This window comes from Suncus etruscus, chromosome 10, assembly GCF_024139225.1.
Source record: "Suncus etruscus isolate mSunEtr1 chromosome 10, mSunEtr1.pri.cur, whole genome shotgun sequence".
Taxonomy (NCBI): domain Eukaryota; kingdom Metazoa; phylum Chordata; class Mammalia; order Eulipotyphla; family Soricidae; genus Suncus; species Suncus etruscus.
In genome coordinates, this window is record NC_064857.1 from 51,928,192 (window position 1) to 51,943,587 (window position 15,396).

The window sequence follows — 15,396 nt, forward strand, 5'->3', positions numbered from 1 at the left end:
AAAAAACCCCCGCAAAATGTACCCATCCTGTAAAAGGCCAGACCCTCCCTGTTCAGCTGAAATAGAGGAACTAGGTGAATCCAAATGTTCCTCCAGATAAGGACCCGCTGACACGAAGTTAAGTCAGCAATAAGTTAGGACACCAACCCTAAGCATGATGTGATTTCTGTTCAAGTGGCTGAAATGCTTGCATTGTTGTATTAGTCAATAAAATGCTTGAGTTATTGAAGCCTGTAAAGCCCTATATAAACTGCTTGAAGATTTGACTCTGGACCCTTGTTACCTCCACTGGTTGGATGGTATTTGGACCTTGGCTAGCTGAATAAACTCCCCTTTGTATCTTGCATTATTGGAGGTCTCTAACTCTCAGCGTTCACTTGGGTGGTCAACTTGGGCCCTTACAATAGTAAGGACAGATAATTCAGGTTATCCTGAGCCTCTCACACCCAAACTTATATATAGAACTATTGTTTTGGGGCCAGAGTAATAGCACAGCAGTAGGACATTTGCCTTACATGCAGCCAATCCAGGATGGATGGTGATTTGAATCCTGGCATCCCATATGGTCCCCATGCCTGCTAGGAGTGATTTCTAAGCACAGAGCCAGGAGTAACCCCTGAGTGCCACTGGGTGTGACCCCCCCAAAATAATTTTTGAGGGTCCCATCTAGCAACTATGGCATTACTGTAGAAATGTTCCCATTGACTGTTGAATCTTTCCCATTTCTGCTCAATTTTAGAGGTTTTAGTTAGAACATGCTTTTATTAGTTTTCCTATGTTCAGTGGAGAACCAGAAGGAGTTTGGCTCTAAACCCATGTCTCCCATTCCCTTCCCTTAAGTGTCTTTCCTAAAACCTACAAAGCAACAGGCTGTGATGTGCCCCTGAAACTCTACCTGCAGACTCTGAGCACTCTTGGCTGGTGGTACAGCAGCAACCACACAGAGCACCTGCAGAGGCTCAATGAAGGTGGGTCATGGCCTCCTCACCTACACACCAGTCACTGGGTTCTTCTTGGAGTTTCTGCTACTCAATACCTGCTCCAGTGCTGGGAGGATGGGACTCCAGTGGTCCTGGGCCAGAATCCCCCCTCTTTTGTGCACCTGCTGTGTGTCCTTGGGCATGTTACTGTCCCAATCTGAACCTTGTTTTCCTTGAGCAAAGTCAGCTACTGCCCAAAGGTGCAAGGGTATAAATGGACGGTATGAGAAATAGCAGAGTTGGAGCTGATGGGGTCTCACTGCCTTTCCCCTTTGTCTTTTATTTTTGTTTTGTTTTGTTTGTTTGTTTTTGGGCCATACCCGGTGATGCTCAGGAGTTACTCCTGGCTATGTGCTCAGAAATTGCTCCTAGCTAGGGGGACCATATGGGATGCTGGGAATCAAACAGGGTCCTTCCTGGGTTGGCTTCAAGCAAGGCAAAAGCCCTACAGCTGTGCTCTCTCCAGCCCATAAGTGTTGAATTTTCTGAACCTGCTCTTTTTTTTTTTTTTGGACACACCCATTTGATGCTCAGGGGTTACTCCTGGCTAAGTGCTCAGAAATTGCCTCTGTCTTGGGGGGACCATATGGGACACCGGGGATTGAACCGAAGTCCTTCCTTGGCTAGCGCTTGGAAGGCAGACACCTTACCTCTAGCACCACCTCACCGGTCCCTGAACATATTCTTGTACCTTTTCACTGTGTAGATTATTCTCTGTTTCCATGTTTGCTTCCAGACCTGCATTTTACCAGATTTTTGTTTTGGAGTCCTGGGCTCCACTAGCGCCCACGTGCTCTTTGCCATCAAACTCTAGTTTATTCATATATCTGGTGGACACACATTCACTTGTCCTCAGTTGTTCTTGTACCATCTCTGTGAGATCAGTGTTTTCTACCTCAGATACTGGGTATGTGGGTATGTCTTTCTGTTGGCCCTGTATGCCAGGATTTATGTGCGGAAGAGTGTGTGGGCAAATGAATTCACCAGTCCCTGGGGGAGGCCTGAAAATCCCAGAGAATTTGCTATTCCTCGGTGAGATAAAGGACAGATTTCAGAAGGGCATAGTGAGGAAGGCTTTGGTTAACAAAATCACAGATAGAGATCTAGAAGGCCAGGAGATACCACAGCCACCAAAAGGGCCACAAATGGAGGGGTCCAACAAGGGAAAGGGGGATAAAGCTCTGTCACTGGGGAAGAAAAGCAGTCAGTGGGAGAGACTGTATCAGGGGAACTGGGGGGAGAGGCTGTATTAGGGATGTAGACCATGATGGAGAGAAAGTGTCCTTCTCAGTACCCAGCTCTCTCTAGACATCTAAGGGTGAGCCAGTAACGGTTCCTGCTGGACTCTGCAGTAGGAGCTCCTGGGCATGGTTCTCTCACCCCTGCTGCTCAGGGGTCTGTGGCCCAGAGCCCCTTGTCTGCTAACCTTGTGCTTCCTGGGACACTGCCCTGAACCTCAGCCAAGAAACAAATGAGTAAGGGGGCTTCACCTCTGTCTGCGTAGACTGATGTGGACCATGAATCCATACTCAGCAGTTTTGTGTGTGTGTGTGTGTGTGTGTGTGTGTGTGTGTGTGTGTGTAACCTCTGATTCAGCCCTTTTCATGCGAGGGGAGCAGAAGACGTCCCCAGGGGTTGTGTGGTGCCCACAGCTCTGTGTTCCCATACCTGTCTGGCACCCGCAAGCCCCAGTGATCAGGGATCAGAGACAGAGACCAGCAGATTTAATTGAGGCCTGTATGTGCTCCCGGAGCTCTACTACTTCCGGAGCCTGCCCAGGATGAGAGGAGGTGCCTGGGACAAGACTAGGAGGAGACTAGGACGAGATAAGACACTCAGCACAAGACTAGGCACCTAAGAGGAGACTAGGACAAGGCACTCACAATGAGACTAGGATGACACCAGGTGCTCAGGATAAAACTAGGCCAAGACTAGAGACCCAGGCCTAACTAGGTGCCCAGGACTCTGTGCAGGTGGGCGGCTGCGTCTCCTGAAGCATCACAGTACTGGGAGCAAGACCAGACAGTTCTTTCCCAGGAACTCAGAGCCAGAGCCGTTTCCACCTTTCATGTAGGGCAATGATGTGGTTCAGGGCCATGAGCCTGGGCAGTCATCTGAGACCCAGGACATAGGCTGGCATTGTCTGTGAGAGCTGCGGGTACTCTGAGTTTCTCTTACACAGTCACCTTCAGATGGGGGCAGGCAAGACACTTTCTTCTCAGAAAGATGCCAATCACCGGGCACTGCCTGGCTTGTTCCTGATAGGAACTGGCTTCCAGAAAAGCTGTCAAAAATGAATTCTTGGGGCCTGAGAGATAGCACAGCGGTAGGGCTTTTGCTTTGCATGCAGCAGATCCAGGACAGACAGTGGTTTGAATCCCCACATCCTATATGTCCCCTGAGCCTGCCAGGAGCGATTTCTGAACTCAGAGCCAGGACTAACCCCTGAGCGCCGCTGGGTGTGACCCCCGAAAAAAAAGAAAATAGATTCTTCATGCAGGTTACCCCTGCGTGTTCTTAGACATGACTGCCCTTGTCCCCTTCAGAAAGGACACTGCCTAGGTAAGGGAAAACCTCTAAGGCCTCACAGACATGGCTCAGGCTCCTCTCAACGCTGGTCTTCCTCCCCCAGACCATGTCTAGGGTCCATGTCAGTGCACAGAGAAGAGCCACATGTTGGAGGGTGCAAGGGAGGAGGACAGGAGGCCTCCTGGGGCTTGAGGCTCATCCAAGCTGCAAGGACACAGGCTGTGCACCCCTAAACACAGAAATTCTGCTCTCATGTGGTCACAGAGATAATTTTAAACTGCGACTGGCAGCCAACTCCTGCCAGGAGATGGATACTTGGGGTGACTGAGACAGGACCATTACGCTTGCTTGGATGCTGCCTTATCCCTCCTCCTTTGCTGTTCTGTGACTAGTTGTTCGGTGAAGTTCTGAAGGGAGGGGAAGCCTTCAGGTGAGATGGCAGGAAATGTGGAACAGGCAGGGCCTGAGAGGCGTGTCCTGCCCAGGATCCCTGTCCTGCTCCACTACCACCAGGGACAGGACCCAGATCAGTGAGTTCCTGTCCAGTCTGTTGACTGTCAGGGGGACTAACGCCCAGCATATATCCTGCTATGGGGCCACTCCTGCTTCTGCCTCTGCTCCTGCCCTTGGTGCAGCCACAGACCCTGCAGCCCACAGAGCAGGAAAACATCTGGGTGTTCATCGTGCCCCACAGCCACATGGATGTGGGGTGGATCTACACAGTGAAGGTGGGTCCTGGGTGCCATCACCCAGGTCTTCAAAGCTTCCTCTTGTGCCCAGTCCCAGTGTGAGTTTCATGTGGGGTCACTGGCATCAGAGGGAGACTTGGGTTAGGTTCTGCTTCAGTAGAAGACAAGCTGTCCCTGGGCTGCTGTCATAGCCCATCTGGGCTGGAGAAGCAGAGGTAGGTGTGGCTCTCAGCCAAGCTCCCTGCTCTTACCAGTCCAGCTCACTCTTGGGCCCAGTACCCATTGTTTTCAAGGCATAGATTTTCTTGTGCAGAGGAGGGCATCACAGACTCATTTCACCCACGGATGGGTTCAAGCCCAGGCAGGGGTCCCATGGATATTTGGAGGAAGTGAAGAAGTTAGTGGTGACTAAGTGATCAGAGAGCCAGAATGAAAAACAGGAAGGATGACAGCCTTGTCATGCATTAGTCGGAGGAACTGGATTTGTCTCAGAACTGAACCTGAAAGGCAAGCAGGGGACCCTCTTAAAACAGTGCATTTGTATGCTTGTTGCCTCGAACTCCATGTCTGCACACTTGGCCTTCATTTCAGGGATCATGTCCCACCATCCTCCCACTCTTGTTGAGGGGGCATCATCCCTTATACAATTGGGCTGGCTTTCAAGCCCTCTTGTCGTGTGCTTATGCTGCCTGGTCTGCTGCAGGGTCCCTGTGCTCAAGTACAGTCTCACAGTCTGTTATCTCAGCAAGAACTCAGTGGATGTCCCACTCTTGTGGGAAGTAGAGAAGAGCCCTGAGATGATATGGGGGAGTTGAAGGCCCTGGGACCTTTGCCACTCTGAATTTAACTCTCACATGGGCACTTTGCTGGGCTAACATGGCAGGGCTCTCCTTTCCAGGAGAGCATGGATACATACGTGGCCAATGTCTACAAATCCGTGGTGGAGGCATTGATGCGATCAGCCAAGCGCAGGTTCATTGTGGTGGAGCAGGAGTATTTCCGGCTGTGGTGGAATGGAGTTGCTTCCATGAAGTATAAGAAAAAGGTACTGTGGGGCCAGAGAGATATAACAGCGATAGGGCATTTGCCTCGCAAGCGGCCAACCCAGGACCAATGGTGGTTCAAATCCCGGCATCTCATATGGTCCTCCGTGCTTGCCAGGAGCAATTTCTGAGCAGAGAGCCAGGAGTAACCTCTGAGCGCTGCCGGGTGTGGCCCAAAAACCAAAAACCAAAAACCAAAAAAAAAAAAAAAGTACCACCAGGCAGAGCTGGGAACCTCACAGTGGTGCTGATTAACTGTAGTGCAGTGAGGACCGAGACCCCTCCCTCCGTTTGAACTCGAGAAATATTCCTCATGGCTACAGGATCTTGAATCCTTTTGTTTTTAGACCATACCCAGTGATACTCAGGGCTTATTCTTAGCTCTACAGTTAAGAATTACTTCTGGTGGTACATGGGGGACCCTATGGAATCTGGGGATTGAATTTAGGTTGCCTGTATACAAGACAAATGCCCTCCCCACTCTACTATTGCTCCAGTCTTTTGAATTTTTCTTCATGTTGAATGACCATGTCTTCCCAGGTCAACTGTAGTATGTGGTCACCGAAACAGTTTTTCAGTGGCTGATCAGTCTTATGGAACTGGAAATACCCCACCTTTAGGAAGAATCTAAAAGCACAACCATGATATAATGGCTCAATACTCTGGTCATGAGTTACATGTCCTTGTTCATTAGTCTCCTCCAAGATTAATCTTTTTCAAGCTAATTAAGAATGCAAGAAGATGGGCCCGGAGAGATAGCACAGCGGTGTTTGCCTTGCAAGCAGCCGATCCAGGACCAAAGGTGGTTGGTTCAAATCCCGGTGTCCCATATGGTCCCCCGTGCCTGCCAGGAGCTATTTCTGAGCAGACAGCCAGGAGTAACCTCTGAGCATAGCCGGGTGTGGCCCAAAAACAAAACAAAAACAAAAACAAAACAAACAAACAAAAAAAGAATGCAAAAAGATAAGCAAAAAGCAAGGTGGGCTGGGTGCTTCATAGTGATCTACCAACTCATGGTGAGATAAGCTTGAATGAAAATATCTGATACAGGGACCGGCGAGGTGGTGCTAGAGGTAAGGTGTCTGCCTTACAAGTCCTAGCCAAGGAAAGATCGAGACGACGGTTCGATCCCCTGGCGTCCCATATGGTCCCCCTAAGCCTGGGGCAATTTCTGAGTGCTTAGCCAGGAATAACCCCTGAGCATCAAACAGGTGTGGCCCGAAACACCCCCCCTAAAAAAGAAAAAAATATCTGATACAAATAATTAGCATGTACTCCTCAAAATTGTTATATTTATAAATGGAAAAGAGAGATAGGGGAAAATTTCTAACTAGAAGATACTGAAACCAATGGAAAGGAACACCTGCTCCTAATGAGATCCTGTACTGAAGCAAAAAAAGAACATTTGGAAGGTGCCTGCTGAGCTCAGACAGTGGGGTTATCTATACTGCAGTTTTTTGTTTTGTTTTGTTTTGTTTTTTGGTTACACCCGGCAGTGCTCAGGGGTTACTCCTGGCTCTATGCTCAGAAATCACTCCTGGCAGGCTCAGGGGACCATACGGGATGCCAGGATTCGAACCACCAACCTTCTGCGTGAAAGGCAAATGACTTACCTCCATGTAATCAATCCAGCCCTTATACTGCAGTTTTATTAGTGGTAACTACTGGATCTTTATTATTGTGCTAGGATTTTTTTTCTAAATTTTTATTTTTAATTATGAGAACAAAGATGCAAAGAAAGAGGACAAGACAAAGTTACAGTGGAAGGACAACAATCACCCATAAACAGAATTCTCAGAAGAAATTCCCTTAATTTTGAACTTTCAGCCAAAGGACATTAAGAAAAATAAAACAGAGCCCATGTACAATTACTTTGTTCCTCAAGTCCCCAGATTGTAGTACATTAAAACATTTCTTAGCAGTACACAAATGTGCTAGGATTTTAATCACTCTTTGGAGAAAAAAAAACACTTAATGAGATTTTTGGGTAGAAAGCTTGCTATTGCTCACTAATGTTTAGAAACGGTTGAGAAAAGGCAGAGTAAGCACACAGGAAATAGGTAAGTGTGAAGGCAAAAAGATAAATTTGTATAACAGTGAATCTGTAGAAAGTCGACATGAACAACCCTTGTGCTGGGCCTGAAGTTCACTATCAATGTGGACTCCATTCAAAGGACCACTCCCATACAGTTGAAGTGGCAACCTTGCAAGGTGCTGCTCTAGTGGTGGGACACAGCAGGGACTAGGTGGACCAAACCTAGCATGGGCAGAATGAACAGATGTGGGGATTTAAGGAGAGGCACCGGAGATCTCCAGTCATGCTTCAGCTCTGACCAGTCTCAATCTCCATGTTGGAACCTACCCTTATCTCTTTCCACAATGCCCAGGTACGAAAGCTTGTGGCCGAAGGACGCCTAGAGTTTGTCAGTGGAGGCCAGGTCATGCCTGATGAGGCAGTGACCCACATGGATGACCAGATCCTGCAACTCACAGGTCAGTGCCCTCTGCCTTGAACTCTGAGTCCTTAGAACCTGCTGCAGGGCTGGGACAAGGTGTCCGAACCTCCTCTCCTTCCTCTCTTTGAAGGGGAAATAGACCATAGAGATAGAAGTTTCATGTTCATGAATATATATATATATGTATATATATATGTTTCATGTTTATAAATGTAGACATTTCAGCATGTTGATTCTTGTTTTTTTGGTTTTTTTTTTTTTTTTTTTTTTTTGGTTTTTGGGCCACACCCGATGATGCTCAGGGGTTACTCCTGGCTATGCACTCAGAAGTCGCTCCTGGCTTGGGGGACCATATGGGACACCCGGGGATCGAACCGCGGTCCATCCAAGGCTAGCGCAGGCAAGGCAGGCACCTTACCTCTAGCGCCACCGCCCGGCCCCAGCATGTTGATTCTTTTGCATTATTGCCAAGCTAATTCAGGGCCTGCTAATCTGACATTGTCAGTTAGCTTGAGATTGACTCAACCTCATTGTATTTTCTTTTCTTTCTTTTTTTTTTTTTTATTTACCTCTTTTTTTTTTTTTTTTTTTTTTGGGCCACACTCAGCTATGCTCAGGGCTTACTCCTGGCTATCTGCTCAAAAATAGCTCCTGGCAGGCACGAAGGACCATATGGGACCCCGGAATTCGAACCAACCACCTTAGGTCCTGGATCTTCTGCTTGCAAGGCAAACACTGCTCGCTGTGCTACCTCTCTGGCCCCTCTCATTTTCTTAAAGTACAAGCAATGGCATTGTCTTATTTAAGGAATGAATGTGGGTTCTATTGGGAAAATCAAAATGCTGACTGGCATGCTCTTCCTCTTTTTTTTATTTTGGTGGTTTCTGGGTCACACCCGGCAGTGCTCAGGGGTTACTCTTGGCTCTATGCTCAGAAATTGCTCCTGGCAGGCACTGGGGACCATATGGGACACCGGGATTCCAACCGATGACCTTCTGCATGAAAGGCAAACGCCTTACCTCCATGCTATCTCTCCGGCCCCGCTCTTCCTCTTAAAATGATCAGAAAGATAAATCTGTCTGTCACCATCATGCACTCTGCCATGAGGTTCACCACTTGCACCTTCACCATCACAGCATCTGTCTCCATCATAAAAAACACATCATCAACTCCTCAAGTACCACCAGGATTATACCATCCAGTTCACTCTACCAGGAACTCATTCACACCATTCCCACCGTCACCACCAGAGTCACCAATATCATTGTCACCAACATTGCCATTACCCTGAAGAACATCTTCAGTGCCAAAATCTCAAGACATTAAGTATAAAGTTGTGTCAGCCTCCTGTTCTATTTTTCCTTATGTTTCCCTCTGCATCTAGAAGACCCCAAACTCTTATTCTTTTCTGAAATAATTTTGCACTGTAATCTACTTTCTTCTTTCCTGGGCCCATCTTTGCTGCCCTTTTATATTCTAAGACCTATGCTGTTTTGCTGAGGGGACTATTCTGACCTTTTTTAAAATTTATTTTATTTCTTTCTTAATTTTTTTGGGTTTTTTTTTGACACATCTGGTGGCATTCAGGGGTTACTCCTAGCTCTGGGCTCAGAAATTGCTCCTGGCAGTCTCAGGGGATCATATGGAATACTAGGGATCTAACCTGGGTCCATCCAGGGTTGGCTGTGTGCAAGACAAAAAATGCCTTACCACTGTGCTATTGCTCTGGACCCCACTTTTTTTTCATTATGGGTATGTTCCATAATTTAAATTCACCTACAAGCTTTTAAATTTTTATTGAATTAATGTTTCAAAATATTGCATATGTTTCTGGCTTAAAGTATTATAAGTTAAAGACTAAAGTATTATAAATTAATGTATTTATAATCAACATTTTATGTTTGATATATTCTGCCTATTATATACACACACTGCACATATTTTTTACATTATTTTTGTCACTCAAATTCTAGTTTCCATCCTTCACTATACAACTCACCTCTTTATCTGATTTATTTTCTCTCTTCCCCCTTGGATTCTGATAACAACTCTTTGTTCTGATAACCTAGGAATTTGTTCCTGTTTATCCTTTTTGTTCACTTCATTTTTTTTCTGTCAAATATGACGGAATCACACTATGTGTATCTTTTGGACTTAGATAGATCTCTAAGTTCACCTGAGTTGTAGGGTTTTATCTGTTTTTTTATGACTGAATGTTATTCCATTGGGTATATCTACCACATGTTTTTAATTTAATCATCTTCGATCTCAAATCTTGGCTATAGAATAATGATACTATAAACAAGGTGGTGCATTTGCTACTTCATATTAATGTTTTCTGCTATTCAGATAAATATCAAGCTTGGAATAATTATTTCCTCTTATTTTTGACTTAAATTAAATTAAGCCTTTTATTTTTCCTTTGGTTTTTGGGCCACACCCGGTGACTCTTAGGGGTTTCTCCTGGATATGCACTCAGAAATTGCTCCTGGTGGGGCTGGTGAGGTGGCGCTAGAGGTAAGGTGTCTGCCTTGCAATCGCTAGCCAAGGAAGGACGGCATCCCATATGGTCCCTCCAAGCCAGGGGCAATTTCTGAGCACTTAACCAGGAGTAAGCCCTGAGCATCAAACGGGTATGGCCCGAAAAAACCAAAAAAAAAAAAAAAAAAAAGAAATTGCTCTTGGCTTGGGGGACCATATGTGATACCAGGGATCTAACCAAGGTCTGCCCTGGGTCAGCCGCATGCAAGGCAAACCTTCTACTGCTGTGCTATCACTCTGGCCCCAAAATTCAGCATTTTTTTTAAGGCATCATGAGTTATGAAGCTTTTCATAATAGCGTTCTAGGGATGCCATGTTGTGGCACCAATATCACCATCCACGTAAAGGAAGTTCTGCTTTGGCTTTTTTATTTTATTTTATTTTATTTTATTTATTTATTTTTTTGATTTTTGGTTTTTGGGTCACAGCCGGCAGCATCACAGGTTACTCCTGGCTCCATGCTCAGAAATTGCTCCTAGCAGGCACGGGGGACCATATGGGATGCTGGGATTAGAACCACTATCTTTCTGGGTCTAAGTCTTTTGACTTTTTCTTTTTTGGTTTTTGGTTTTTGGGTCACAGCCGGCAGTGCTCAGGAGTTATTACTGGCTCTACGCTCAGAAATTGCTCCTGGCAGGCTCGGGGGACCTATGGGGTGCTGGGATTCAAATCACCATCCTTCTGCATGCAAGGCAAATGCCCTACCTCTGTGCTAGTTTTCCGGCCCCAAGTTCTCACACTCTTAGTTCCCATTGGCAGACCTTTATTTTATTTTATTTTTTCAAATATGTGCTTTTATTTTCCTTGCCATCAGAGTGGAATACTCAAAGGCACTACTTGGGAGATTGTCTAGGAGATTATGTATTCTTTTCTGGTTTATTTACAGTCTCTGACATTTATGTCTTTAATCCATTTTAATTAATGTTTGTGTGTGGCTTAAGATAGTTGTGTAGTTTCACTCTTTCGAGTATGACAGTCCAGTTTGGCCCCACCATTTTCCCAAGCATCTTTCCTTGCTCATTGTTGGCTCAATAGCACATGAGCTTATTTCTGTGCTCTCAACAGTGAGCTCTCTGTTTTTATTGCAAAATGCTTTACAGTTTATAGATTTGGGATCTAGTGTGAAGTTCAAAAGTACCATGTCATTTTACTTTCTGATCTCTTATGGTTTTATCTGTTTTCGTAGACAGAATGATGTGTGGTTTTAATGGAGATGACAAAACTGTCTATGGTTTTAGGTAAAGGGGCTAGGTGACACTTTCTCCCCTTCCCCTTTGCCATTCTCTGGATTCCTATGTCTACATCATCAGGGTCCCTGAAGCTCACCTCCTTCCATTCATCAGAAGCTCCGAGATGGTATCAGACCTTTCCCTGTGTGCAGACTCTGACAGCACAGGCCCATCCAAACCTCCCTGCATCATTGTCTCCTTGGGACTTGGGCCTGGATCATGGTATTGTTCCCACAACCTGGAACACAGGTGGAAATCTATGAGAGAGGTTTGCTGGGATGCCAATTTCCTCAGAGTCCTCATCTTTTCTTTTTTAGGGTATTTTTTTGTTTGTTTTTGTTTTTTGGGCCACACCTGTTTGATGCTCAGGGGTCACTCCTGGCTAAGCGCTCAGAAATTGCCCCGGCTTGGGAGGACCATATGGGACGCCGGGAATCGAACCGAGGTCCTTTCTTGGCTAGGGCTTGCAAGGCAGACACCTTACCTCTAGCGCCACCTCACCGGCCCCTAGAGTCCTCATCTTTATTCTTAATGCAGGTTGTGAAGGAAATATTGGGGCATGCAGAGAATATGAATCAAAGGCTCTTCTAAGTCCGGGTCTTCTTTCTCCATCTTTACCTGATACATTGTCTTAGCTGTGAAATCATAAGGACTTCATCCGTGGCTTGGATTTTCTGGGGTGGAACATTTGGTATTAGTTGTGGCATTAACCAGAGGGTTGCTGGATCTGAATAGGTCGTGCCTTGCTCTGAGGCTCCAGGAGAGCAACTGCCCCCCCCCCCCCCGCTGTCATCCAGTCTGTCTGTCTTCTCTTCGCAGAAGGACATGGGTTTCTCTACGAGACATTTGGCATCCGGCCCCAGTTCTCCTGGCAGGTTGACTCCTTCGGTGCTTCTGCCACGACCCCCACGCTGTTGGCACTGGCAGGTTTCCATGCCCACGTCATCTCCCGGATCACCTACTACCTGAAGGAGGACATGCAGGACACCAGGGTGAGTGTTGTCATTGCTACTGTCCAGGCTTCCCTTCCCTTTCCTGTGCATCTTACAAGATTATGCTTATGGGGAACATTTAGGAAATCATGGCAGCTGCTAGGTCATTTGCCTTTCATATTATGGCCAGTTCTTTCAGCTTCCTGAAATATTAGTGCCTTCTCTCGATGGATACCCTGATCCTCACAGCCTTGCAGATCACTTTGTTTATTTGTTTATTTATTTTTTGGTTTTTGGGCCACAGCTGGTGATGCTCAGGGCTTGCTCCTGGCTCTGATCTCAGGAATCACTTCTGGTGGGATCAGGGGATGATATGGATGCCGGGGATTGAAACCAAGTCAGCCATGTGCAAGGCAAATGTCCTATTCACAGTACTATCACTCCAGCATCTCTAGAGGACATTTATTTATTTATTTTGTTTTTTGGACCACACTTAGTAGTGCTCAGAGGTTACTCCTGGCTTTGTGCTCAGAAATCGCTCCTGGCAGGCTCAGGGATTGAAGCCAGGTTCATCCTGGGTCGTCCACATGCAAGGCAAACGTCCAACCGAAGTGCTATCACTCTGGTCCCTTTTGCAGAGCACTTTAGGCCTTCTTGTGGTGATCCCCTTTCACCCCTCACCTGGGACTGATGGCAATTTCTGGTCGGTTCTAAAGGACAGCAGTAGAGCTGTGCTCAGTACTCAGTGACTGGCACTGGGTGGCATGGGGGAAGGTTCCAGGTGAGCTGCAACACGAAACTGCTGTGTGACCAGTGGCTGAGAAATGCTAGACACAAATTAGCCACAGGTTGGAGCTCAGGTGCCTGGGTTCAAGTTAGTGCTCGGTCTGGGCAAACCTCCTTTTCCTCCAAGACCTAATAGAAAATTTGTCAACTGTATGTTCATTCTCATGGCTGCACATATCTCACGCTCCACAAGTCCTAGAGGCTTAAACACTCACCTTAATATGGCTTCAAGCCTGGGACACTGAGGGTGTTGAAAAGGGCCATTCTGATCTCTCTGGTCAATCTCCTTCCAGGAGGAAGTAAAGGTAACACACAGGCAGGTGCCTTCCTGAGGGCAAATTCAACAACTTCCTGAAATCCTGGGCACTAGAAGCCATCTGGAAGAAGCAGAGGGAGATTCCAGTTCTCCAGAACCTTCTGAGAGCAGCTCCCAGTGAAAACAGAGGACAGGCAGGCTGGGAGGTGCAGCCAGGCAAGTCCAGTGGGCCCCTGACCCCGACTCTGCCTGTTTCACCCTCAGAACCTGCAGTTCGTGTGGCGAGGGGCCGAGTCTCTGTCCGAGGAGCAGCAGGAAATCTTCACGCATGTCCTGGACCAGTTTGGCTACTGCTCGTGAGTGCTCAGGCCTGTTGTCTCCTCTCCCGGCATAACCTCAGACACGACCTCACCCCAGTCTCCGGGGGAGCCTGTGACAGATAGAGAAACTGAGGCATTGGCCTCTCCCTGAGTCCTAGTCCAGGCTAGCCCAGTGTCTGCCTGCAGGGGAGATGGGAGGTCGGATCAGGGGCTCCATCTCCAGGCCTGTGGGTTCCTTGGCTGCTGGGCGTTGAGTTCAGAGCCCGTCTGCCCATCTGTGCTAGGAGTCACTGTGAAGTAGGAATGAACCCACACGAGAAGCGATTTCATCACAGGTGTGAACCCTTCATGCTAAATACAATTTCCTTGAGTTTTTTTTTTTTAAATATAACTTTTAGGGGCCGGAGAGGTGGTGCTAGAGGTAAGGTGTCTGCCTTGCAAGCGCTAGCCAAGGAAGGACCGCGGTTCGATCCCCAGATGTCCCATATGGTCCCCCCAAGCCAGGGTCAATTTCTGAGCGGTTAGTCAGGAATAACCCCTAAGCATCAAACGAGTGTGCCTCCCAAAAAACAAACATAAAAACCCAAAAAAGTATTTGTTATTCTACATTTTTTTTTGTTTTTGGGCCACACCCGGCGATGTTCAGGGGTTACTCCTGGCTGTCTGCTCAGAAATCGCTCCTGGCAGGCATGGGGGACCATATGGGACACCGGGATTCGAACCAACCACCTTTGGTCCTGGATCAGCTGTTTGCAAGGCAAACGCCGCTGTGCTATCTCTCCGGGCCCATTCAACATTTTATTTTAAAATGAATTTTATTTAGTCACCATATATTACAGAGTTATTTGTGATTGGATTTCAGGCACACAATGTTCATCCCTTCACCAATGTTCTCTTCCCTCCATCAATGTCCCCCACTATAACAGGCACTTAAACATTTAATGACTTTTGCACTGTGGTTTATTGTATTGTTGCTAATAGGGTTTCCTGCACAGCACTTTGCAGCCTTTCACCACCCCATCATCCACTTCTCTCTACCATTGTTGGGGTGATCTCTTTCCTGTCCTGTTCAGCCCTCATTCACACCCAGCTCAGGACCTATTTTCTGATGAAGACCAGCTCTCCAGTTCTTTGTTTCTATTGCCTTGGGTGCTTGTTAGTCCCCTACAATGCTTCTTTATATCTCAAAAATGAGAGAGATCATTCTGGTTGGTCTTTCTCCTGTTGATCTCTCTCCCCTTAAGTCCTTTAATTTAATACTCTCTGCTTTTGCAAAATGTACTGTTGATATTGCAGCTCTGATAGATTTTAGGTGCCATTCATTCAAGCTTACCATGATTCCGCCTATGTTATCCTTACAATGTATGACATAAGGCTTTATCAAACAGAAAGAAGCTGCAAAAGGACCAACAGACATTAATAGATTTGGTGGGGGTATTAGAACTATATATATACATATACATATACATATATATATATAATGGAGGAATGAACCAGGTACATATATACAAACCTAAACATGATTCTGATTGAAGGCAAGAGAGAAATAAGGTGTAACAAGAATGCATGAACTTTCTGAGAACTCTCTCATTCCATGAGAATAGTGACATAACAGGTATTCCATCTGGCAAAGAA

The 15,396-nt window shown here is 46.5% G+C and overlaps 1 protein-coding gene across 1 annotated transcript in view; it reads left to right on the top strand.

Moving 5' to 3' along the window:
* Positions 1-4,099: 4,099 nt before the first annotated feature.
* LOC126020185 (epididymis-specific alpha-mannosidase-like) overlaps positions 4,100-15,396 on the top strand; it is a 37,479-nt gene continuing 26,182 nt past the window's right edge. The window contains exons 1-5 of the mRNA XM_049781647.1: positions 4,100-4,237; positions 5,097-5,243; positions 7,629-7,734; positions 12,287-12,459; positions 13,706-13,797. Of these exons, the coding sequence (XP_049637604.1) occupies positions 4,100-4,237; positions 5,097-5,243; positions 7,629-7,734; positions 12,287-12,459; positions 13,706-13,797 (656 nt within the window). The remainder of the gene's footprint in view (positions 4,238-5,096; positions 5,244-7,628; positions 7,735-12,286; positions 12,460-13,705; positions 13,798-15,396) is intronic.